Source organism: Diadema antillarum, unplaced genomic scaffold (assembly GCF_040938485.1).
Source record: "Diadema antillarum isolate AM-2024a unplaced genomic scaffold, OU_Dant_1.0 seq00001482_RagTag, whole genome shotgun sequence".
NCBI lineage: Eukaryota > Metazoa > Echinodermata > Echinoidea > Diadematoida > Diadematidae > Diadema > Diadema antillarum.
The window spans coordinates 53,090-79,727 of record NW_027272221.1 but is presented as its reverse complement, the minus strand read 5'-3'; the positions used below and the strand labels follow the sequence as shown (position 1 = coordinate 79,727).

The following is a 26,638-nucleotide window of genomic DNA, read 5'->3' as shown; positions in this document are numbered from 1 at the left end:
ATAATGATCATAATGATTCAAAACTATTTGTATTGTACATTCTACCATTATACTATCCTGTGTAGTCCGTATCACATTCCGAAAAGAGTCTCTATGCACTTTATCCTGTAGCCTGTAATCCTGATCCCTGTCACCGTGGAGACGCCCAGCATCTATCGCATCATCCTGCGCTACTTCTACCCCACTGGGACAGGCCCCACCCGTGGGAGACTGACCATCAGTCCGTCAGACACCAGCCAGCAGGGTGAGTGTGCATTCCTCCACGCTACTGTCTGTTGCAAAAGGATGTCTGCCTGAATACACTGCACTTGTCTGAAAACTCACCTGAAAAAAAAAGACAGAAATGACTGCTCTAGAAATCATTGAGGTCATAGATATCATTTACATGTGATTGTCAGGCAGGACTATTTGTGAGTCCTTATGCTGCGGGGAAGATACACAAAATGTGGACAAGTTTTTTGTATTAAAAAAAAGTGTGCAAAAAGTGCAGAGAAGGTTGCACTTAACCTGTTCCTTCAGCAATTCTCTGAGTGCCTTTGCCCCCAAACAAGATTCTTTCGACAGAGAACGGACAAGTTGGTAATCCACCTGTGCGAAAGCAGTCAAGCGGTACATGTATTCCCTTTCCATGGTCAACTACATGTGCCATCAAACAGTGAAAATATTGATTGGGTGCGAGGTATGAATAGAGCATGCGCTGATGGGCTCACAGACTCTTTTGTTCTACGAAAGCCAGGCACTTGAATGGGATGACTGGGGTCAGCGAACACAGAAATCTACCGAGCTCAGCTGTGATCACTATGTTCATGTTCATATGAGTTTTATAGCAGAACAAGCGCAAACTAAATCAGGAAAGTAGTAAATGATACTGTGATATATCATGCATTTTTCAACAGAAAGAGAACAAATGCTGATAGACCAAACTCTTATCTTTTTATCAAACCCATTTTTCTGGCCATTATAACAAAAAGAAACAGTAGATGCCTGTTGCAATATGCGAATATTTCATGCCCCATAAAAGGCCGTCTGCTCCTATTCACGGAAATTTCATGCTACGAATATTTCTTGCTTGACAGTACTTGCTCTTGAGCAGAATTATTGAGTGAAGAATGAAACTCTGGCATTCTATGAAGACGCACGATTACATCACTTCAAATTCCTCCCCCCCCCCCCCCCCCACTCATCATTCAGGCTCCGTTTCCGAGCAGAGCAGCGGGATCATCTTCATCAACAGCAACACTCCCCAGTACGTGACAGTAGAGGGCAGTGGTGTCATCAAGCCCTTCGTTCTCAACCCAGGCCCCTACGTTGTGACCATCGAAGCTCCAGAGGGCATCCTGATTGTAAGTTATAGCTGCTCATACATGTATTTCTCTTTAATTTTTATTTGTTTTTTCCAATTTAGATATTGATTGTATTAGCATACCTGCTAGGTCTCCTCCATTATGTACTTGGAATATCACGACATTGATGAGATTGATATTTGATGAAATCGGTGAAATTTTCTTGAGGAATCTTATAAACCAATGATTGGATAAGAGCAACTGTCATTTTACCAGAGCTGCCAAATAATCTCCCTTATTCTGCAGGAGGCTTTCTGAAACCTTGAAATATCTTGTCGTGTCCTGGCAAGAGAATAGTCTCCCCAAATTGGGAATCATTTTTTTCCCACTGCTGATATCCATGTAACACTCAATCATCCCCCCTGATTGCTCTTTGAAATCTCCAAGGGGGCGTTTCATCAAGCCTTTTTTCAGGCATTTTTTTTTTCTGACAAATTTGCCCTCAGCCAATCAGATGCAACGATTTCAGTAGCCTAAAACAGTTTGTCAGGAAAAAAACAACCCCTGACTAAACGCTTGATGAAACCCCCCCCCCCTCCCCCACAGGGGCGGATCCAGGAATTCTGTAAAGAGGGAGTGCCTTTACGAATTTAAAAGGGGGTGCACGGGCCCCCTACTTTTTTCCTTTTTCCTTTTTTTTGTTTTGGCAAAATAATAAAGGGGAGAGGGTGCGCGCCCGGTGCACTCCCCCTGGATCTGCTACTGCCCTGAATGTTGAAGTGGAAATGTTGGTATATGTGGTATAAAACTTTGATGTCAGTATGTTGAGAGCCATCTTACACACCCTTCCTCCATCCCTCCCTAGGATTACATCGTCCTTCTCCCATCGGACTTCTACGAGGCTACCATCCTCCAGGAAGACATCTCCGAGCCGTGCATCGTGGGTATCCCCCAGGAAAGGTGAGAGGTCAAACTAGTCCTTTAAAACTCCATCAGGGACCTGCCCTTTACGTGTTAATGTTCCTCCAAATGATAAAAATAATGGCACAAGTCTGCTGAGAAGACTACTGACAACATACAGGTACCATTTGTTTACCAGGGGTTCGTTGCATGAAGTCATTACATAAAAGTCTTCACATCAATCTCAGAATGGGCAAAGTCGCTCATATGTAGCTATGAGAGACTTTTAAAGAGAAGTAAAATCCATTTCATGACGTCTCTCGTAAGTGTGTCTCATGAGCGAAAAGTCGTCTTGTAAGACTCTCATGAAATGGACCCCTAGGCACCATTTCATGAAAGATGTCAGCCCTGACAAGTTGTCAGTCTGTGGCAATTACCATAGTAATGGATCAGTGGCCAGAGCTTCTCAGCCAGTCAAAACCGAGGATTTTTACTGATATTGTCAGAGACTGACAACTTGGCAGGCCTGCCTGACAATGGTGTCCTGGTTGTGTAACCATCTGTTGCCAGTCACCCCGACGTGCTAGTAACATATGAATACAGGATACCAATACTAGTGATGTTTGTTGTTGTTGCTGTTGGTGCAGGTTGTTCATTGGGCCTGTGCCTTTTTGAACAATTTATCAAAGGTATAATCACTCACTAGAAGAGCCTATATGCTTGAGAGTATTGGTTTGTTTATCTATTGACTTTCACATACTTGAAATCAGTGGGGGAAGGAGGAGAAAATTGAGGGGAAATTTGTTTAGTATTTTAGTGTTTTATTGCCAGATTGTATTTCAGTAGATATGTACAAGCAATTGAATGTCATGCATGAAATGGACAATCAAGGAAATCAGAAATGTATTATCTGGTTTTAAGAACTTAAAAAGTAACCTGGCCTTGTTAGGGTTAGTATAAGAAAAACTTCAGCAATACTCTTCAGACCCTAATCAGTGTCTTGTAATGGTAAGCTCCCCCCTCCCCCCCAAGGCTATTTAGCCCCAAGAATTTCCATTAAAAGCTATGATGATTTGTCTTTGCTTTGTTTACTTCTACAGGTGTAACTACTATGTTTTCCCCAACGTTGACCAGTTCTTTGTCGCTCCAGGAGTGGACGGCGAAGTCATCGATGCCAACGGTGCGCGCTACCCAGTCCAGCGCTTTGGCGACGAATTCATCATGGATGAACTTGACGTGGACAGCATGGCACTCGTTGACCAGGGTGATGTGAGTAGAAATCAAGTTTGGTTGCCGAGACAGCTTCGTAATGTCTCGAATAACATCCGGACTGACTGGAATGTTGCAAAAGTCAGCAAGTATCTCAGAAGTTGATGTATTATTTCTGTAATTGCCTGGGCATTACCAAAGTCTTAATACTGGTTTTCCTTTTGCTTTTTTAATGCACAATGTTGGGAAGGTCTTTCATTTTGTGACTCCATGGTCCTGCCCCTGAATTTTTAACTTCATTTGAATGATGCAATGCTTCTGGAAGCGTTCGTCCATCAAACAGCTGGTCTGCTTTTTTTTTTCCGAGAGTACATTCATCTTGGTGGACTGAACTTAAGGAAAATTTAAAATCATATATGTAAGAATACATTGGTTTGCATGACATGATGAATGAACATTTTGCTCTACTTCATCAAAATATTTTACTTGCCATTTTTCTGTGGTGTGCACTTCTTTTGCTTTAGTTTGTTCGTATAATTAGACTTGGCAGAATATCGCACTGTGCTTCCAGCCTTCATTTAAGATGGATAAAGGGATTAATGTATATTTGTTGAAAACTTTTATTATTATTTTTATGATTATTATTATTATTATTATTATTATTATTATTATTATTATTATTATTATTATTATTATTATTATTATTATTATTATTATTATTATTATTATTATTATTATTGTTGTTGTTGTTATTGTTATTGTTATTGTTATTGTTATTGTTATCATTATTATTATTATTATTATTATTATTATTATTATTATTATTAATACTAATACTACTACTATAATTATTATATACTATATTCTGAGTGATAACCTTTGCATCCTTACATGCACACATACACACAGAATGTCTACGGCATTTATCTGCCCATCACCGAGGCGGGTCGCTACATCGTCATCTTTGAGTACTACGGTGGCGGACCTGGCCAGCAGTCGGCTCTCCTCGACATCTTTGGTGCTCAGGACACCCAGCGAGGCTACCTCACCTGGAACGACTGCTCTTACATGTCAGTTCAGAAATCTGTTCGTTGTGATTCTCCGCTATATGCTCTAAGGTTCAGTGGGGTTGCTCTGTCCAGTGCATCGTCTGTCTGTCTGGCAAAAGAAAAGCTTGGGGCCAAGACCCAGTGATTTTATCTGAGCAGTAGTCATGTGTAAACATCTAATACCCTGTAGTCAGAAGAAATGACATTCTGTCCCCCTAGTAGCATATAATTTGGAGGTCCCATATGTAAAAGAATCATGACTCATGCAGTGGAAGGATCCCACTTCATGTCCTCGTTAAATTGGCAGGGTGTAAACCAGGCAAAACGGTCTGCCCCACAACAGAAAACAATTGAATGATGCCAACCCCTTGTGGCTTGCCCAGGTTATTTGCAGGAGTCCGTGAGTGACATAAATCCGACGCACCATTGTTTCATACAAGAAGAATCACACACCTCCCAATTAATTGACGCTTGGAAGTATTGAACCATGCTCACTTTATGTCATATATATATTATGCAATCTGAGGTTGTTGTCTTTTAGTATGATCCACCATCATTAATTATTGGTGACTAAGAAAAAGCACTGACAGTTGGATGTAGTCTTGGGGTATGTCAGTTGCAGTGTAAATCAGAAAAATGAAACCCAAATAAAATAAAATGCAGATACACTTCATGGACAAGGTCCCCTGCCATTACTTTTTGCCACCCGATTCAATCAGACATTTTGGTTGTCGGGGTTTACTAGGAGTGTTGGGGGAAAACATGAATATTCAACTTTTGACCTTTGACTCAATTTCTTAGTGAGTTAAATTGTGACAGTCTCTTACCAATTCTCTCAATTCGCCACTCTCAACCCCCCTCTCTATCTGTGTCTTTCTTTCTCTCTCTCTCTCCTCTCCCTTTCTGATTTATAGTAATCTAAGAAATTCCAAAAATCTCTTCACAGCTTTATCACGTTTCGATAACAAGATGTTGTTTTTTGTTGGTGCACTTTCTTGTCTAGGTGCCGATCTGTTGCCCTGGATGACAACGGTCGCGTGAAGGTCTTCGACATCCAGGAGGTCCTCCCATACGCACAGCTGACCAAACTCGACGGACAATACATGCTAGCCATCGTACGTATGCCCCTTTTCTCTTACCAAAACTCCGTTTTACTGATTTCTGTTGAAAGTGGAATCTAAGCATAACATATACGTATACGTACAGTACTACATGGATTCAGGGATTTTAGAAGTATCAGAAGAGAACAGTGGAGTTTGAAGAAATCAGACAGTTCATTCAAAAGTTGGGAAAATTTAAAGGACAAGTTCACCTTCATAAACATAAGGATTGAGAGAATGTAGCAATATTAGTAGAACACATCATTGAAATTTTGAGGAAAATCAGACAATCCGTTCAAAAGTTATGAATTTTTGAAGTTTTTGTGCAGTACCCGCTGGATGAGAAGACTACTGCAGTGTATAAATAACTTAGATGTCACATGCGTACAACAATATAAGGAAAATATAAAGAGAATTTCACAAAATTCCATCTTTTGAAAAAAGTACACATTCCCCTGACTCGTTACCGACAAATGTTATGGGTAATATTATTCCCCCTGCCTTTAGAAAGAGGCAAGTCAATTGCTCTTTTATTATGCGAAAAAAGTGAAAATATGTTGAATTTTCTTTTATATTTTCTTTACACTGTTGTACGCATATGACTCACAAGCTGTAGTAGTCTCCTCATCCAGCGGTTCCAACGCAAAAATTTAAAAAATTCATAACTTTTGCATCGATTGTCCAATTTTCCTCAAACTTTCACTGATGTGTTCTACTAATATTGTTGCATTTTCTCAATCCTTATGTTTATGAAGGTGAACTTGTCCTTTAAAGTTTTGGTTCAATCCTTTGGCAATCATTAGTGGATGGGAAGACTACAACAGTTGATGATCTCACAATAGTACAAGATAAAAGTAAAAGCAAAGAAAATTTTGAGAGAAAATGTTTTTTTTTTTTCAAAGAAAAGCATACATTTTCTCAACTTATTTCTGGCATATGTTACAATTAATATTATTCCTCTTGCCTTCTGAAGGTGATATACAGTCAAGTGCTCCTTCATTACGCAAAAAAGAAAGAAGAAGAAGAAAAAAAGAAAAGAAAATACAGTCAAACCTGCTAACATTCACCCGCCCCAAGCACTCACCTGCCTAATTCAACCACCTGGAATAAATGTATAGACGCACAAGACATATGTGGAAATGAACTTCACTTGTACCTATAGAAGCTTTGCCAAGAATTTGACATGCGTCTTGCATTTCCAATCTTCAGTTCCACTGTCTAGAGTTGTCTTGACCTGTCGTTAAAAAGCTTACAGACATATATCTACTTTGTTTTCTCCCCCTCTCTCCCTGATGTTGGTCTCTCCAGAGCAAGGTCATTGCTATCCCAGTGGGCTCGTTCTCTTACGACTTTGTGACACCGACCCTGCAGTGTGTGCGCTCGGCAGATGGAAAGTAAGTGATGCCTGTGTACTGAGACATGTTGAGATTGTATTCCATACCCTTGTACATGTAATGTGATTGTTAAACTTTTCTGAGAAATATCAAGTCTGATGGGATGATGGTGTGTGACGTCAGGAGTGCATCAGCTTCACCAAATTAAGATGGTCAAATTGCAGTGAGAAATCCTTCCACAGCTCAAGAAAAAATATGTTAGACAGAGAGAGTAAATTGATTAAAAAGCAGAAGTGAAAATGCCTGCCTTTTGGCAGACATCATGCAAAGTGTACAATTGGTCATCAAAGTGCATTAGCTTACAGTATACCATGTTAGTTCTGTTTTGTAAGATCGTTGTTTTATTATGTTACATATTTTGCCTTTTGCTATTTATTCATGTTATAGTTATTGTAAAACCAGAAATTTTCATTGTATGAAACTTACACAAATTTCGGGAGGAGCCACAATATGCAACAGTAAAATGCACAAGAAAGTTTCTTTTTCTTTTTTTGTCCACACAAGCATACACCACTATAAGTAATACCCTTGTAATTTTTTTTTGGTCGGCAGTTTCCTTTTTTTGCAGTGCCTCAATTTTTTTGTTTTTAATTGTTCATTGACTTAACTTATTTATTCACTTACAAATGTTTCAGAGATTCAATATGTGAACTTCCTTTATTATTATTATTATTTTTGTTGTTGTTGTTGTTGTTGTTGCAGCTGCTTGCCCTCTACCTACCCGGTTCCACCCAACACTGTTCTTCTCGAGGGCCGGGAGATTACCGACAACTCGCCCCTCCCTCCCAACGTCTACAACCCCTCCCCATCAGTCACGTACCTCTCAAACGCGGGAGAAGTAAGTCATAGTAGAGTGAGCAGAGTATGTAGCTTGCATGAACATTGCGTACAAAATGGCGAACATCGGACAAGTTTCCAGCACTAGATTCCGATAGATCGATGAAGCAACATGAAAGGCTCAGCTGCAAAGCACAAAGTTGTTACTCCCTGTGATAGGAGGTGGTGTTGTAGCTATTTTATTTCTTTATTTGACCAAAGCAAATTGGATACTTGTTGTTCATTGATGTATTCATTTTTGACTAGAGAAACTATAACATAATACAGCACAGTTCGTTGTACCGTGATAGAAAATATCGAACAGGGAATTTAATCTTGTGGTACATGTACAGATTTAGAGGAATGGGGCAACATCAGGGTCAGGGGGTCACAAACATAAGTGATTGGTGGATTGATGATTGGTCTGTCTGTCTTTCCAATGGTGGTATGTCAGTTTTGCTTCTTAATGGGGTACTCACTCAGTAGTTTCCACAAGATTGAAGTGTTATTTTAATAAAGTTGGGAGAGCATGATGTCACAAGCATTTTGTCTTTCCACGGATAATTATTACATTAAAAAAATAGAAATGATAGAAAATTGCTGAAAATACAGCAGTAAATACAGCAGTAAATGACTCGTAGTTAAAGGGTGTGTACAGTTCTGGCCGAGGTGAGGATTTAGTTTTTAACGTTTTGCGAGATATTCAGAAACCACTCTATGAGATGTCAAAGAGCATGCAGTTCTAAGGGGTATCAAAAGTTTATTCGATGAAAATCGGTTTTGAAATGGCTGAGATATCCAAAAACAAGGTGAAACAAAGAGATCCTAATAAAGTTGTGGCATGTCGCCTTTTATTATTAGCACTTTTTGGGATATCTCAGCCATTTGAAAACCAATTTTCATCAAATAAACGTTGAATCCTTATTACATGCTGTTTCATATTTCATAAGAGGCTTTTCATTATCTCACTTAGGAATGTTCAAAACATGAATCCCCACCTCAACCAGTACTGTACAGTCCCTTTAAGTTAAGAATATCATCATTCATATCCCTCTCCCCAGACCATCCTCACATATCCGCCAGACCTTCTTCCGGACAGTGGACGCCACGTCATCGTCGTCCACTACTACCAGCCCAGTGGAGAATCGTTTGATGCAAACTTCCGCATTGTTGGCCAGTTTGATGGTGAAGGTGGGATTTTCTTGCCCAGCGTAACTTTTGCAAGATCATAACACAAATCATGTCTGGTAGAGCTTAGTGTTGAAGAAAAGTTTTGGTATGAGTGCTCAAAACATAATGAAAATTCATCACCAGTGTAGTCCAATATCTGTTGTGTATCTTGTTTTCCTCTCTATTTCACCACACACACAAAAAATTACAGCAAGTTGTCATTTCGTTGTATCTGGACTAAGAAGTGCTGAAGGATTAATATTTTCTGCTCATTTGTTTGTTTGTTTGTTGATCTGTTTGTCCAGATTTTAATGGGCATATGAGTACATGTATTTTCCTAGCATAAAGGTTTTGTATTGCCATACAATGTAGATCTGATAGAAATTTGTGCCAAAAGAAAGAAAGAAGTTATTGTATTGCAAAAGTTCTTGGCAAACCCTTCATCCATTCCTCCGTCCCCACACAAATTCATGCTTATCCCCGAAACCCACATCATTTTATGGTAGGCACGTTCAACGCCCAGTACTGCCCCCACGTGTCGGGCTGCCGTGCAGTCGTCACCAAGCCTGACGGGAGCAACGTCTTCGAGCTGGGCGACCTCAACCAAGGCATCCAGATCAGCCTTCCCGAGGGAGATGGCCACCAGCTTTGGATTGTGAGTCTTCTTCTCTGAAAGTCGAATTCCAAATCTTTTTCACAGAAACAGAAATTTTGCTCTGTGTACATTTGTAACCAAATAGTGAAGCTCGCATATCGTACTTTTACACATTAGTTCCCCAAATAAATCTCTTTTGCCATTGAGTCCTAGGGGCAAATTGTTCCACAGATTATTGCTTCTCGTCGTTAAAATTGGCACTTCTGAATAGCAATGCCATCTTTTACTTGCAAGTTTGAACAACATTGTGTGAATTCAAGAAGGACAATGTATGTAAGGGTTTAGAAAAAAAAGCAGCAAATACAGTCTGTAGTTGCAAATTTGAGAAACAAACTTTGATCGGCTAAATCGTATTGCCAATATGGGATTCAGTGTGTCGATTAAGCAATTATCAAGAACCTTATATAAGTTATGTTTCCAAAACAAAGAACTATACATGAACAACGAATTACTCAAACAAATGAGCATATTTTACTCTTCCTTATGAAATGCTAAAAATGTATTCTTAAAAGTCTTACTGGAAAGACATGGCTTTTAATCACAAATCTGTGGTTTCTAGGACTAGCTGTAATGCTAAAATACTATCACAAGTCTCAAGGCGTTGACTTCGTTCACAGTGCATCAGCTTTGCAATCCAGTAGCCTGAGGTTTGAGTCCCAGTGGTTCTAGCTCATCATTCAAGTTATTTAATGGACCATCCCTAATAGATAAATAGGCAAGACAGTTACTCTTACCCTTGAAATGCTAGTGAAATAGAGGTCCCTCGTGGGAGAGAGTCGCAACTCACGCATATCGAAGATCCCGCTTCACCTCCCTCACACTGAGCAGGATGTTAACATCACCATTTGTTTGCATTGAGAGGACTAATTAGTTAATGGATGGTTAAGTTGACTTTTCAATACACGGCTGCATCATGTATCAAGAAAATGAATAGATGATTGTGTAGACAATTTAATCCATTGAATAAATTTGATAAATGAATGAGGAGATACGAAAACATGTACATGAGTGAAGCAAGAATGCATGACAGTGAGGATCCCTTAAACTGTGATAGCAACAATTTAGAAAATTATTTATGCATTTTTTTCCTAATAGTTGGACAGCCAATCAATGTAACTGAGGAATGTGAAGTGAAGTTGAACTCGTACAGATATGGCAAATGTGATGACTGATGTATCATATTTGTTGATGAAGTAATTCTCCTCCTCCCTCCCTCTACTTTTTCCCGCTAGGATGACATCCTGGTGATCCCAGAGGAGATGTACACCCCAGACGTGGTCGACGCCAACCCCCAGGACCGGGCCGGCGAGTTCATCCAGTACTGCAGCGGCAACGACTTCTACTTCAGGTATGGGGGGAGGGGCACATTACTCTTGGCCTGGAACAGCGTGCAGACATACCCCGGTGCTGATTAATGCATTTGTGAATTGTTGCAATAGCCTCAGAGAGAGAAACGGTGCACACCCCTTTCTAAAGTGGTGCCTTGTGTGGTATAGTCTGCCAGAAGATTTTTCTTTTCTTTTCAAAAATTGGTTGTGAAGCTTTGATTGGATGCAGTCGATGTACATTTGTGCACATTAGGAGCAAGTGGATGCTCCAGAAGTTCAAAAAAAAAAGGAACAGAACTCGATGAATACCAAATATATATGTGTAAAACTTCAGAGTTACACATTTAATGATGAAAAGATGACAGTTTCTATAGCTGAATTCACCTCAATTTTGTTGTAAAGATTCAACAAAGGTAATCGCAGTGTGATCATTAATTAAAAAAGAAACTAACAAAGGAAAAGATATTATATTGCAGCAGGTAATACACAGTGTAAATTATGATACATCAGGTTTTGTTGGGTCAACCGCAATGTGTCATTTCTCTGTTTCCGTGGCAGCCCTGACTCTTCCGGATTTTGCCGCGAGGCAGTCTTCTCCCTCTCCTCGGCCTTCAACTACGGGGCGTCTGAGTGTGACTGTGACAGCCAGGGATCGCTCAGCTTCAACTGCGAGGAGCTCGGAGGCCAGTGTCGCTGCCGCCAGAACGTGGTCGGCCGCCGCTGCGACAAGTGCGCCGTGGGCTACTACGACTTCCCATACTGCAGAGGTATGTGCAATATTGAAAGCTGTAGACTCAGCACAACACTCGACCAACAGGCAGTGGCATGCTTTTGAAACGTTGTAAATGGTTTCATAGTGTGGTTGGTTTGTTTGAATGTGCCAAGATGAAGGCATTTAACTACTGAGGAATGTTCATGTAGATTCCGAGGAGAGCTCTCCATTTGCCTGAACTGTTTACTTTGTGGAACTATACAACCCCCCATGAAGTACACTCGGAAGAATTTATTCCATTTTTTTTTTTTTTTTTTTGGTAAGAATCACAAAATCAGATTCAGACTTTTGGGTCAATTTCAAGTTTGGTATTTTAGACTTATATGTTAAGGTGCATATGTGTTTGAATTCAAAGATGTTTGGATATTTTGGAATCTTTGCTCCTGAGAAATTAAGGCAATTATAATTTCATCAGAGCCCCCATCCCTGCTTCTTAACGACTGTCGCTGGAGCAGAAGAAAATACCAAGCAACAAATAAACAATGTAGAAACAAACAAATAGACCATGCTACTGTAAAAGCTTCAAAAATTTAAGTTTATGCATTTTCCCCCTGTACCCTTAAACTTATTCCACTGTAGATCCTCAAAATGATTCCTTAAATTTTTTTAAAAGCAGATCAATGCAGGGTAAATTTCAGTCGTTTGATCAGTCGTTTTGTAACTTTCTATGAGAATACAACTACACCTTGTGAAATGTGCATGTTTTGATACGTATATCTTGTGTTTGCCCATTTTTGTCAAAAGTAATACGATCCAACACAGGTCGGGACCCATCGAGTCTCTCTGGAGGTCGGTATTGATGAGAAAATGAATTTCTCTTTATAAAAGAAAAGTTTGATTCCTATACTTTTGTCTTGTCTATCCATTGCTGATCTGGAGGTTGAGGACATTAATTTTCTGGCCCTTTTTCTAGTCTCTGATTTCCTCTGGATAGCTGATGCTGTTTTCATCTGCTGTTATACTCCACTCTGCTGAGCCTTTATTTTTTTACTTATTTTGTGATGTCTTCCGATCTCATCATTGTTACACAGACTTCTCCATCTTTCTTTTATAATGACATCTGCAGTACATATACCCCCAACCTCACAATGTGGGTTGAGAACCAAGAGGATATGACTTTTTTTTTTTTTTTTGAGCAGCAGCATTAATGCCATTTTTGTCTTGACATGACACTGGGGAGGATGATGGAAATCGTCACTGACTCAGTTGGAGTGACAGTTTTGATTTGTTGTTGGGTTTTTTTTTTTTCTGGCCTCTCAATGTTCATTGAGATTGATGTCATATATTTTGGCAGTGTAACATCCTGCCTTCTTCGGGGTAGATAGATGGTGAGCCAATAGAGGTTGCATGAAATAGAAAATGATATTACCTGGTGACAGTGGCCATGTGTGGCCATCAGTTCAGATCAGTTTTGTTTTCAGTCCAATGACATTTATTTCCAGCAAACAATATATACATCAATACAAAGCAACAACACTTTGTTCATTTTGAACATGCTGGGGACACATCTCTACAAGAATTAAACTTGTGGTGAGTTTGTCCTTGAACATAAATGAATATAATATGCAGGAATATACAAAATTATGTCAGATGGAAATATAGAAAAAGAGAAAGGGACTAGGGCAAAGACAGAGATGAAGACAGATGCCTATGTATGGATATTTCAGTGCACAAGTCCAAAATTTTCAGACTGTCTTCCATTTCCAAACCAGAGAAGCACTCTGAGAGCGCAGACCTCCGCCAAGCAGCTCATTTCCACCACTGATCTTGTTCTCCATATGAGATCAGTGATTTCCACCCGTACATATGCATGCTGAAAAATTGCCTGATTTCCCTTCCAGTATAGAAGCCTTTTGCTCAAAAACCTTAAAACCACAAAATTTTCAAGATGCAAAAGTAGAATGGAGGACAGTCCTGATCTTTTTAATCCTAAGCAATTATCTCTGTGCTGCACTGCAATATGATTGCATTTCAGATGCGAGTTTTCTTGATCACCTTTCACTGTTCCAGCATTTCGTTGGTGCATTTTTCCTGTGGATCTTTTGATTTTATTCACATTTTCCTGACATCTTGCTTTGACTTCTCATGCAAAAAAAGGAAAAGAACCAAGACATTGATAGTAAATTTACCTACATCTCATGTACACTGTATCTGGAGGATTAATTGATAAACCGTGAGATAAACTTTGCACGGTAACATCAATACCATCTTTGACACTTTCCTGTAGTGTTGGCAGATACTTGTTGGATGATCTCATTGCATATAACTTTCATAATCTTCAAACAAAATTACTGGGAAATAAATTACAGAATAATAAATTACAGAATATGCAATGGTTATTGTATAAATAGTTTGCTCTAGTATTATGGTAACAAGTTGATTTCTTTGAGATGTGCTCGTCCACACACCGGACATCCAGGATTTTTACTAGATATGGTGAAAAAGGCTAAGTATTTCGACAAGAGCACAGTGTATTTCTTTCTTCAGCTGGAATAGGGAACCTTTATCTTTGTCCTTGTATTACTTCTTGCTTTTTTGTTAACAGCAAACCATCAGTATTGTCTCTGAGTTATGGCCTAATCTTTGCTGTTCACTTTTCTTGATATTTTTTTTTTCAAACACTGTTTTTTCCTCATGAAGCAGCCAGTGCACTTTATATAGGACTTGTGCAGTGTGCAAACATTTGCTTGACATGCATACTACACGATGTACATGCAATTTTCACTGTTTTCTGTTTCAGTGTAAACTGATTAATTTCCTGGCCTATTTCTTATCATAGTGCAGTGTGTCAGTACCCTGCATGTTGTGTGATGAGGGTCTTATTTCTGATACACCACAACTATTCTGAATTGCATCTGTACTTATAGGGGAATCTATTGCTTGATTTTTCCCCCCCCTTCTCCTTGAGTCTTCATGGATAACACACAATTTCTTCTTATGTATGGCAGTATGTACTGGCGTATGTACAAATGTATGCATCTGCATTTCAGATTTCAAGTTCTACAACTTAACAATCTCCTGTTATGTGATATGAATAACTTTTGGAGCATGCACATACGTTTATGCCTATCTCAATGTATGGTATGGCTGTTTCTGACACATACAATGTACTATTGTTTTGTACATCTAAGATGTGCTTTTATCAACAAGATTACGGGAATGAACATGCCACATGTATATTAGTGGCATTGCTATCGGCTGTGGTGTTAAAGACATTCTATTAGGTAAAAGGCTAACATGTGTAGGAATTTTCAATCTAGAGCTTTCCTTCGTTGACTCCTTATTTCCATCGGTAACAAGAAAAGTACCAGTATGTAAGTGAATAAGCCAAGCTGTTATGACCAAGGAGTAGAATCCCCATAAAACAGAACATGCAGAATTCATGCTCATGTGAGTGTGCAGAGATAACATGGCTGTGAAAGAGAATATCTCCATCATTGGGGAAAATAACATTTGTGCAGTTCCATGATTTTATTGACTTTAAAGTTATATTAGAGTAATCTTTTGGAACAGTTGTGCATATTCATGCATTAGTCACATTTGCCCTGAGAGGCATTTATTTGATACTGCTGATTTGGGTGAGAAAAAGTGAACCCCAGTGGCATTACATTTGATGAAAATTCTGCCCATACTTCTGTCTTTCTAAAGAGCGATTTATCATCCACCAGTCTTAATAACAATGGTACCAATGACCCTGAAGCCAAAAACTTTTCAGTTATATAAAATTGTTACTGTACATGTACTTTGTTGCAGTATGTTGTTTGAGAGTTTGGATGTCCATACCTGGTAGAAATTAGTAGGGAAGTTAGTATGATGGTGTAACTCAAGTGGAACTCTTCCACAAAATATCTGCTACCCGCATCCTTCATCACTGGAATCGGGTCATGAGAGATTTGCTGATGATTTGTGTACCCTTCTTTTCGCCTCCATCTAGCCTGTTCCTGCGTGTCACGTGTCTGCAACGAGGTGACCGGCGAGTGCATCTGCCCCGAGAACGTAGAGGGTGACAACTGTGAGACCTGCGCCCCGCAGACGTACGGTTACCATCCCATTGTCGGCTGCGTGGTGAGTTATTCAGTTTGTTTGATTTCTGCATATTTCTTTTTTCTTGAGGCACATGAACACAAATATACCGATAAAATGTCACACAGAATTGCAGAATCCATCTTACATCATCACTCTTTATCTTCAATTTCGAAGAATCAGTTTGTGACCATAGTTGCACGACAATGAAATCTTCATGCTTTTGCCCACTTTTGTGATCTCGAATGTGCAAACTGGATTTGAACATGTGCAAGCATATGTACGTAAGATCACATGAAAACACACACACACACACACACACATACGCGTCTATGTTGGAAACCGAGGACCCTTTTTACCCATAAGAATTTTTACCACATAACGGAGGACCTGTTAGTCAGTAGGACTCTTGTCAACAGAGGACTCATTCGTATATTACCATCCAGCCGAGGACTTATTACAATAATGCTAATTGAGGACCTACAAACATGTACCCCTACATGAAAAAGCATGCAAAAGCAGACTGTTTGGAATGGTCTGCGTACCGAGGACGTCCTCAATTCTCTGTGTGTCCTCGATTTAAATGTAAAGTTTGTATGTGTGTCCTCGTTTTACACCATGGGTAAGTGCACACACACACACACACATACACACATACATACAATAACATCCAAATACAAAGTGTAAATACCTTTAATGCACCTCCATCCTTACTTTAATGTTACACTCACCAACTGCTGAAAACGTTTCTCCCTTCTCCCCCTTTTCAGGAATGCGAGTGCGACATCAGGGGTGTTGCCAACAATGACCTCAACTGTAATCTCTTCACAGGCCAGTGCAAGTAAGTCTGATTCCAATACGCACACATCGGGGTGATGTGTGTATCAGCTCTTGTTACGACCTTACCAGAGTACTCCGTCATTGCCATTAATTTACCTCATATCACAGTTTAATCAAAACATCAAATTGCTGTATCTTTTCATTACAGTTTATTGTTCAGGTTTTTTTTTTTTTTTGGGGGGGGGGTTTGGGGGTTTTCAATAAATTTACACAATTTAATCAACGACTTCAGGGCCCTTCTAAAGTCTGGTGAAATTTGTGGGAGATCTTTCCAGAGAATTCATCTTTGAAGTTGTGAAGTCATGATATTGTGATAATGATAATGATATTGAAAATTGATATAGCAGTTGAGACAAAAGAGTTTCTAAGAGCTTTACAATTAACATAAGAGAACAAACACATAAATCAGCTATGAGTACAAATAATCCACAATTACATAATCATAGGTTCTGTTCTCGGAATAGATGGGTTTTGAGTTTCTTTTTGAAAATGAAAATGGAGGGAGAGGACTGAATATGATTATTATCATTATTTTATGACTAGAAATCCTCATTATGAAATCATGAAATCTTTGGACAAACAAACATGAAATAGGCTGCAATTGTTGGTACAATGCATCTTACGTTGAGTTGTTACTGTAATGGCAATGTATCAGTCATGATAGTGATATTTCATGATTAAATTATTTCATTTTTTGTTCTTTTTTTTCCAACCATCCTGCAGCTGTGCTCCAAACATCGGTGGGCGTCAATGCGAGCGATGCGAGCTAGGTTACCATGGCTACCCCTTCTGCAAGCCGTGCAACTGTGACACGAACGGCACGATCGACACAGTCTGCGACCAAGTAACAGCAGAGTGTCTTTGCAAGGTGCGATTGGTTTGTGCATACAATAACACATCTGTGTCTCGATATGTTCTTGTGCAGGGGTGTGGTGCTGACTTTGACTTAGCTAACTAAAGGTTTTGTTATTATACATGGTCCTTACAGTAAGAAATCTGTGGGGCTCGTCTGTAATCAAATCTCGCAATTAAATTCAAGTTAACAAGTTAGGGCTGCTCCTTGTGAATCTAACCTTTGAGTAATATCCTGTGTTTAATAGTCAATGTGAGGCAATTTTGGGAGCATGTTATCACTTTTGTCTGTGCCTTTTTTAATGTTCTGGGCAAACAGAGGTGAACAGATGGTAAAAATGCCTACACTGTATGATGCTCAGGACTTGTGTTTAGAAATCTTTAATTCATTTATTTATTTATTATTCTGCCTGTGTTCACACTGAATACCCATGGTCTCTATGATTTCCTCTCCTGCATGACATTGCAGGAAAACGTAGTGGGTGAGCGGTGCGACCAGTGTGCCCTTGGAACCTATTTCCTGGCCGACGCCAACCCCAGCGGCTGCCTCTCCTGCTTCTGCTTCGGCGTCAGCTCCGACTGCCGCTCCTACACCGTCCAACGCAGCAAGGTACAGTGCACTCTCATTATAACAAGCATTGTTATAACTATAGAATTCTTGTTACAATGGAGTAAAATTTCTGGTCCTGAGATTATCATCTATACATCTTTATATGTACTTTACCGATTGGTTGTAACAAATTTTCGATATAATGAATGAAAATTGCCAATCCCGTGGACTTTGTTATAACAGGAGTCGTCTGTAACGCAACACAGCCATCTCTTCTCCCGTAAACTTAGCCTCATCCTGAAATCCCTCTTCCCTGTATATGTGTAAATAAGGGTATGTGATGCATATTCAAAAAAAAAAAAAAAAAATGGCAAAAAAGTCATCTTTGAAAATGACACAGGATCACATATAATGCCATGCTAACACACAATTGATGTGTTGTTGTTTGGCAGATTTCATAGAAAGTCTTAAGACAAAATTTGATGATACAATAATTTCTTGTCTCCCCACCCCTTCTTTTTTTCCCCCCTCTTCAACGGTCAGATTGGAATGGTGGAGGGATGGTCACTGACCAACTCACAAGCCCAGGTCCAGTATGGGTCCAACATCGCGAGCGCTTACGTCGATGGCACCGGCGACGACCCACAGGTCGCCATCTACTGGCAGGCCCCGGAGAAGTTTACAGGATCTAAGGTACAGTATCTTGACAATCACCTCTTCAGAACAGGCTTTTTTCACCATTCTTCGTGCTGTCGTACCACTGAAAATGACAATTTTTAGTGGTAAATGAAAATTGTACTGTCTTCAACAAGTGTAACTGTAAAATCAGAAACATTCGCCGCCTTAAAATTTTGCAAATTGAAGTCGATGGCCTTTTTCAGGGCATGAAACTCATGCAAATTGCTGCTGGCATTTGTTGCATTGTGCAGACTAAACCTTTCATATGCATTTTACTTTCATAAATCTTGGCTCCTCGCGACAGTTTCATGCACACGATATATGTGGTCTCACAGTAAGATATTCCCTTTAGGATGGTACAGTATTAGTGGAGGTGAGAATTGGGCTTTTCACTTTTTGCGAGATACCAAGAAAACACCTTTGAAATAGTACAGAGCATACCATTTTAAGAGGAATTCAAAGTTTATTTGATGAAAATCACGTTTGGAATGACTGAAACATTAAAAAACAAAGTAAAACAAAGCGATCGACATAAAATGTGGGTCTCACACTTTATTAGAATCGCTCTGTGTTGGGGATCTCAGCCATTTCAAAACCAATTTTCATCAAAAAAATGTTGAATTCCTCATGGAATTACATGCTCTTTCATATTTCATAAGAGGTTTCTCATTATCTCACAAAAAATGTTTGAAACCTGAAATTAGGTCTCCACCAAAACTATATGATCCCTTTAAAGTATAAGACTTACCTCAAGGTTCATATACATGTAGCTCACTTCCTGTTCATTTGAAGTGGAAGAAGAAGAAGCACCCACTAAATTATTGAAATTCCTGTCCACTTGCAGCTGACATCGTACGGAGGCAAGCTGGAGTACACCATCCGCAACAACCCCATGCCGACCAGGGGAGACGGTCTGGGTTTGACGAATCAAATCAATCGTCCGGACGTCATCATCACTGTGAGTACAATCTCTCTCTATTTAAACCCAGCATATCTTCTTGTGCCAGCAGTAAAGATGTCATTGTGTATTGCGGTATCAAAAGCAGAAGAGCAAACTTCAAAGCCAGGGAGGGAAAAGAAAAAATGATTTTGAGGAAAGGAATTTTGAAAAGCTGTGCGTAAAGCTTGAAGTGAAAAGAATCGTAGATGAATTGGACTTTAAATACTGAATCTTGAAATGGATGAACAGTTTGTGTTCATATTTTTATTTAGTTTTTGGGAGTGGAGGTCAACAGAATAGAAACTGTGGTAGGGGTTGCAGTATATCTACATGACCGACACATGACTGAATAAGAAATATACTATTACAACTATAAATGTTTGTAAAATAATCATGAAACTTTTTTTTTCTGCAGCATTTATTGTTTACCCTATCTCTATGCATAGATTGTAACAAAAAAGTGTGTTTCTAAATGCACATCATTAGATTAGATTTTGTTATTCATTTTCTCTCCTTTTTGAAAAAATATAAGTGATTATAAAAATGCGATTCTTTCCTTGACTTTAATGTTTCCAGGGAAACAACATCACAGTCAGGTACATCCACATCGAAAAGCCAGACCCGGGCCGCGACATGTCCGTTTCCGTCGACCTGAGAGAGGTAATGTTGGAATCGACTCCATTCTCTTTTCCACTTGGTTCCTCTTTTGAAAAGAAATCCATCGTGATGTAACTATAAAGGTGATGGTGATGAAGAGGAATGAATTGGGTTGGAAGTTATGATATGAGCTGGTGAGGATATCTGTTGTGATGATTAGAGTACAAATAGCCATAGCTGGTATTCTCATGAGAGATCAAGATATCTGTGGCATCTTTAAAAGCAGAGGACAAAAGACAGGTGGGAACACCCTCAACATATGATGCTAATGCTGTTAAAGATCTTTTTATGCCTCCGCAACGAAGTGGCCGGAGGCATTATGTTTTCGGGTCGTCCGTCCGTCCGTCCGTCCGTCCGTCCGTCCGTCCGTCCGTCCGTCCGTCCGTACGTCCGTACGTCCGTCCGTACGTCCGTCCGTCCCGTTTTGTTTTTGTCAATATCTCAAGAACCGTGTGGTGGTTTTACATCAAACTTGGTATGAGGGTATATCCTTGGGGGATAATACTTTGTGTAGATTTTAGGGTCAGAGGGTCAAAGGTCAAAGGTCACAGGTTATTTTGTGAAAAAAAATTGAAATTTCATGTTTTTCTCCATATCTCGCAAATGGTTCAAGGTATCTTCATGGAACTTAGTATATATACTTGTACTGATGGGCAGTGATTATCTAGGGAAGTTGGGGGTCATGGGTCAAAGGTCATGGGGGTCAAAGGTCAAGGTCAACTCCTCAAAATATCACTACTTTCCTTATATTTATGCAATGAATGAAGGTTTTTTTTTTTTAACTTGATGTATACATGTCTTACCCAATATATATTCTGTGGGAAGTTTCTTGCCAAAAGGTCAAAGGTCAAAAGGTCAAAGGTCAAGTGAAAGTGCTGAATTGCACTTTTTCCTCCATATACCTCCAATACCTTGAAAAATTACTCAATGCATAAACTTATAAAAGGGTCAAAAGTCAAGTAAAAGTCATCAGTTCCCCAAATACCTGCACTCTGACATTTTAATCATTCATCCAATTGAACCTAGTTCTAGGAAAGTGAACATTCAGCACATTTGTGTCAAACCTGTCATTTTAATATTTTGCCAATTGTTTGAAACTGTCATCACACATTGTCAAGACATTGTACTATAGACCTATTAGGAGAACCATGCATTATGGCGGAGGCATATCAGTCGCCGTAGCGATATATCTAGTTTTTTTTTAAATTAAGATATTGCTTAAGTTATTCCTGTCATAATGATTATCAAAACCGTTGCCAGTTTTGATGATCAAATTACAATTATCAACACTGCTGTCTCTTCATCGTCATTATCATTATACCCCCGCCAAACGAAGTTTGAAGGGGGTATATAGGAATCAGCGGACGGTCGGGCGGTCGGGCGGTCGGTCGGGCGGTCGGTCCGTTGCAAATCTTGCGTCGCGAACTACTTCCTCAGTTTTCAACCGATTCCCACAAAACTTGGCACAGATGTGTGCCTTGGGTTGTAGATGTGCAAGACGTATTTTTTGACAGTACCCAAAAGTACGTTGCCATGGTAACGGCATATTATGGGCAAAAATGGGTACAAATCTTGCGTCGCGAACTCCTCCCACAGTTTTTGATCAATTTTTATGAAATTAGGTACAGATGTTCATCTGAATATGTTAATGTGCAAGACACATATTTCCGCAGTGGCAAAAAGTGCGTTGCCATGGTAACGGCATGTTATTGGTAAAATATAGGGCAAAATGCTTCATGGCAAAACTGCTTCATCAGTGTTCTTCCAATTCTCATGGAATTCATATTGAATGTTTGTCTTAGGATATAGGTCAGCATGACACATTTCTTGACAGTGACAAAAAGTATGTTGCCATGGTAACAGCTCACATATTATGAGCCAAAATGATGGAAAATTTTGTGTTGCAAACTACTTCCTCAGTTTTTGCCCAATTTCCATGAAACTTGGTACAGATGTGTGCCTTTGGTTGTAGATGTGCAAGACGAAAGTACGTTGCCATGGTAACAGCATATTAATGGCAGAAGATCAAGGAAAGATCTTGCGGATTTAACTACTTCCTCAGTTTTTTGACCAAAGCTTATGAAATGTTGTTTGGCGGGGGTATAACCAGTCGCTGTAGCGACATTTCTAGTTATTACTACAACTGCCACCACCACCCCCCCCCCCCCCGCCACTGTCATCATTATGATTGTTGGCATAATAATCTCTATTGTCATCATTACCGTCATCATCACCACTGTCATTGTAATGATTATGACTGTCACTTTTAACTCTGTCACTACCACCACCACCATCATCATCCCTATCATCATCATCCCTATCATCATCACACCACCACCATCACCATCGTCATCATCTCAGCTCATCACCATCACCTACCAACACCACCACATAATCCTCCACCATTCTCTCCTCTTCATCCTCCTCCTCCTCCTCATCATCATCATCATCTTCATCATCACCATCACCACCACTATCATCATCATCACCTCCTCCACCATCGCTGAATTCGCTGCTATAATGATGCTCATCTCTCACAGTCATCTTCGTAGTTCTTGTAATAACTTTCTCTCAAATTTGACTCCTCGTTTCACGATGCCACAGAACAACTTCCAGTACAGCATCAGTGGCAGTCCCGTCACCCGAGAGGACTTCATGACGGTGCTCGCCGATATCTCTTCTCTCCAGATCAGAGCCCAATACTTTGACCGAATCCTCACCACCGAGTAAGAACGTCCCTCTGCCTCTTTCCTCGCCATCTCTCTGTCTCTCTGTCTCTCTCTCTGTCCAAGTGTCCCACAAATTATACCACAAAACTCAATGGCCCGAATTCACGAAGGTGGTACAAATAAAACCATGGTTTAAACCATGGACAAAAACCATGGAGCGCCAAGTGTCGCACGGAATATTTCGTTAAGAAATTGGTCATTTCGTCGACAAAATGACCGTTTCGTTAACGAAATCATCATTTCGTGGACGAAATGTTCAGTTAGCTACAAAATGTTGTCATTTCGTTACAAAGTAATCATTTCATCGACGAAATGACTGATTTCGTAACGAAATATTCCATGCGACACTTGGCGCTCCATGGTTTTTGTCCATGGTTTAAACCATGGTTTCATTTGTACCACCTTCGTGAATTTGGGTCATAGAGCACAGTTAAGAGACCACTAGACAAATATGGTAATAGACAAAAAAAAGCATACGGCTGTGCTGCATGTACATCACATTGTAAAAAAAACCAAATTCTTACTACGTGAGTACTAAAGATGGTTGAGCTTGAAGTTGTACAAATTACCCATTGTTTAAGAAAATTTTAATTAATCCCATATGACTTAGTTTGAATTTTGTTCCCTTTAGCACATCAAACAATTCACATGAGCATCATTCTCGATGGACTTCAGTGTTTTATAAGAGGCCACTGTTATTATTATTATTATACAGATGTAGATATTTGAAATATTTTGGGTTCATATTATCATGTTATGTGTATGATTGTGTATGATTTTTGCTGGAAATTACAACACAAATTGAATTTTAAAAAAACCCACTCGATAAATAGTTTGAAAAAATTGATAAATGAAATGAAAATAAATGGAACAGTCCAATAGTTCCGTAACCACCAATGTCAATCAATCTCAAAGATTCTAACAGTTCCACGAGCATTGTCCCTTGTATGTACTCCTTAGTAGGGACACGAATTTATCATGCAAGAAGCAAACACTTAAAGAGCTCATCCTTTCTTTTCTTTGCAGTCTGATTGGCGTCTCCATGGACGTGACCAGCCGAAACGGAGATGGCCCCATTGCCAGCGAGGTCGAGCAGTGCAACTGCCCCCCGCAATACGCTGGTCTGTCCTGCGAGGTTTGTACAGCACCAGATTCTCAAACCGTCTTTCACAGAGGGCTTAACCTGTGCTTTTGATGCAACATGTATTCATGTTAAGAGTGAAAACTTGAAAAAAAAACTCCATTCTGTTAAAGATTTTCTGTGAAGATTTTTACCATCGGCAAAATACTTTTTTGCCCCTGTTGTATTTACTTTGAACACACCTTTTCAGTGTTACACGTGAGGAAAACGAGACTGATTTCAGATTAAGTTCCTGAAGATCAGATGCAACTCATCTAAATCTGAATACTGTGGATCTGCATGCTCTACCTGAAAGCAAAGGCTTAAATGTGAATGAGTCAGTATGGTGGGGGCTCATCAAAAGAGTTGAAATGTCCTGAAACAAGAGGCCTGGCTTGTGTGTGCCAAGTTGACCATGTTGTGACTCTGGTCTTCTTCTGACAGAAATGTGCAGAGGGTCACTACAGGCTCCCAGGCAGTGGACAGTATCTCGGTCAGTGCGTGCCGTGCAACTGCAATGGTCACGCCACCACCTGTGACTCCAAGACTGGCCGATGCTTGGTGAGTATCCAAACAAACCCTTGCATGTCTTGACCCTACACCATTTCTTCCACCTATCACTTAAATCTGCATACCTGTGTCAAAACTTTGGATACTTGGTTCTAAGAAGTTATAGAAAATAATCTTAATTTCCTGTATAAGGTAAGATGAAGTCTTTTTTGATCCAGTTGACAACGGTCTTGCCAAAGTCTTGTTTATTGTGCACTCTCTCTTCCCATACCTAACATCAAGGTACATATGTACTACCGTCATTTGCATCAGTAAGTTGTGCCCAACACAAGCTGTACCACATTCCCTTCCATGTACACAATTGTGCCTTTACCTAATCCGGTGCATACACAATACTGGAGTAAATGGATGTTACGAGAATTGAATGTTTATCGCACTGTACTGTTCAATCTCCCGAAATACAGAACTGTCAGCACAACACCGTGGGCGACCAGTGTGAACGGTGCAAGATTGGTTACTACGGCGACGCCACCTCTGGTGCCCAGGATGCCTGCAACATCTGCTCCTGTCCACAGCCGCTTGAGAACCTGAAGTAAGTGACGAAAGCCCTATCCAATCTTTCTCTCCTGAATTTTGTCATCATCATCAGAAACTGATTGACTGTAAAAGTGGAAATTTTCGTTGTGTCTAAATTTTTGTGCATTTTTGCGCGACCAGAAACCAGCAAAAAAAAGAAAAAAAAATATATCACACTAATATTTTTGCACTTCATATGTTCCATTAATAAATTTTGAGGAATTGAAAACATGTGAAATTCATCTTACCCAGTCCAGTGGAAAAGAAAAAATTACTTGAGCAAAAATACTGGTAACCACTTTTACAGTAACTGTGTCTTAACCCTTACTCCAGGGATGCCACCTGTTATTTTCTATGTAGTTTGTACTGATTTGTTTTTTGCCAAAAATGCTGCAGGTTTCACAGAAAGTACTGATTTCTGGGGTTATATTACTCCACATACAATGTATTTGTTGCAGGAAAGGTACAAATGCTATTTTTCCAACAAAAATATGGCAATGCTCTCTACAAGGTTGACATCCCTGTTATGAACTGTATTCTGTTCACTTATTGGCACACGCGTTGGAGTGCCTTCTTTGCTGATTTGCCCTCTGATGTGTGGAAACTAAATGTCAGTGAATAGAGAGCACCTACACCCCCTACTCCCCTGTCAACGTTAACACAACTTTCCTGTTGGTCTGAGTATTGTACATTTGCTACTCGTGAATGGGCTTTGCCAATCTACATAGGTACATCTACATCTAGATCAAGTTTTGTTGGGTTACTGAATGCTGAGGAAAGTGTGTGGTATGTTCAGGGAAGTACCTGAGCACATAGATGGGTGATACAAGATTTTCACGCACCATGTTAAATTTATCTGATGCTTATTGAGTATGTACATGCGCCTCTGTTGTTTAACGGAATGTAGCTGTGATTAGAGGTAGACTGCATTGCTGAGGAAGTGCCCGGCTTTAACATTTACCTTCACTTTCCCATCAAGGAAGTAAAAATCATCAATTTTCGCATTTTCACTTGCCCGAAAGGATAAACGGTTCTAACCCCCATATAGCACCAATGTCTTCATCGACTTGAGGAGCTTCTGATTTTCAGCCAAAATTTTACCTGCCCAGTTGGGCAAGTAACTTTTATCATTTTTGATATCTTCACTTACCTGAAATGTGATTTTACTTGCCCTGGGCAAGCAGGCAAGTGTGAATTAGGAGCCGTGGCTGAGGAGTGTCATTTTGTACTCGTTAACTTTTTTTGTAGGGCTGCTGTGCATTGTTGTACTTAGACAGACAAGTGCTAACAAAGTTTGTCATTATTCCACATTTTTCTTTTTCTCTGTCCAGCTTCGCCACAACGTGTACCTTCTCCCCGGAAGGCGAGCAGTATTGCATCTGTCTGCCAGGGCACACTGGACGTTACTGCGACCAGTAAGAAGAAAACCTGTTTATCACTTTTGTTCTTCCTCATGTGCAATGCCCTACGTCAAAGCTGATGTCATG

The 26,638-nt window shown here is 39.8% G+C and overlaps 1 protein-coding gene across 1 annotated transcript in view; it reads left to right on the top strand.

The window, feature by feature from the left end:
* The window catches only part of LOC139709946 (laminin subunit alpha-5-like), a gene marked incomplete at its 3' end in the record, with an annotated part of 126,050 nt that overhangs the window by 47,517 nt on the left and 51,895 nt on the right, over window positions 1-26,638 (top strand). Inside the window, 24 exon segments of the mRNA XM_071621897.1 lie at window positions 112-244; window positions 1,192-1,343; window positions 2,149-2,243; window positions 3,284-3,452; window positions 4,302-4,462; window positions 5,445-5,556; window positions 6,850-6,935; window positions 7,638-7,773; window positions 8,813-8,942; window positions 9,428-9,576; window positions 10,809-10,924; window positions 11,463-11,671; window positions 15,611-15,741; window positions 16,470-16,540; window positions 17,263-17,407; window positions 17,861-18,001; window positions 18,485-18,634; window positions 19,464-19,577; window positions 20,136-20,219; window positions 22,821-22,942; window positions 23,972-24,080; window positions 24,510-24,626; window positions 25,040-25,167; window positions 26,483-26,566. Coding sequence (XP_071477998.1) covers window positions 112-244; window positions 1,192-1,343; window positions 2,149-2,243; window positions 3,284-3,452; window positions 4,302-4,462; window positions 5,445-5,556; window positions 6,850-6,935; window positions 7,638-7,773; window positions 8,813-8,942; window positions 9,428-9,576; window positions 10,809-10,924; window positions 11,463-11,671; window positions 15,611-15,741; window positions 16,470-16,540; window positions 17,263-17,407; window positions 17,861-18,001; window positions 18,485-18,634; window positions 19,464-19,577; window positions 20,136-20,219; window positions 22,821-22,942; window positions 23,972-24,080; window positions 24,510-24,626; window positions 25,040-25,167; window positions 26,483-26,566 — 3,044 coding nt within the window.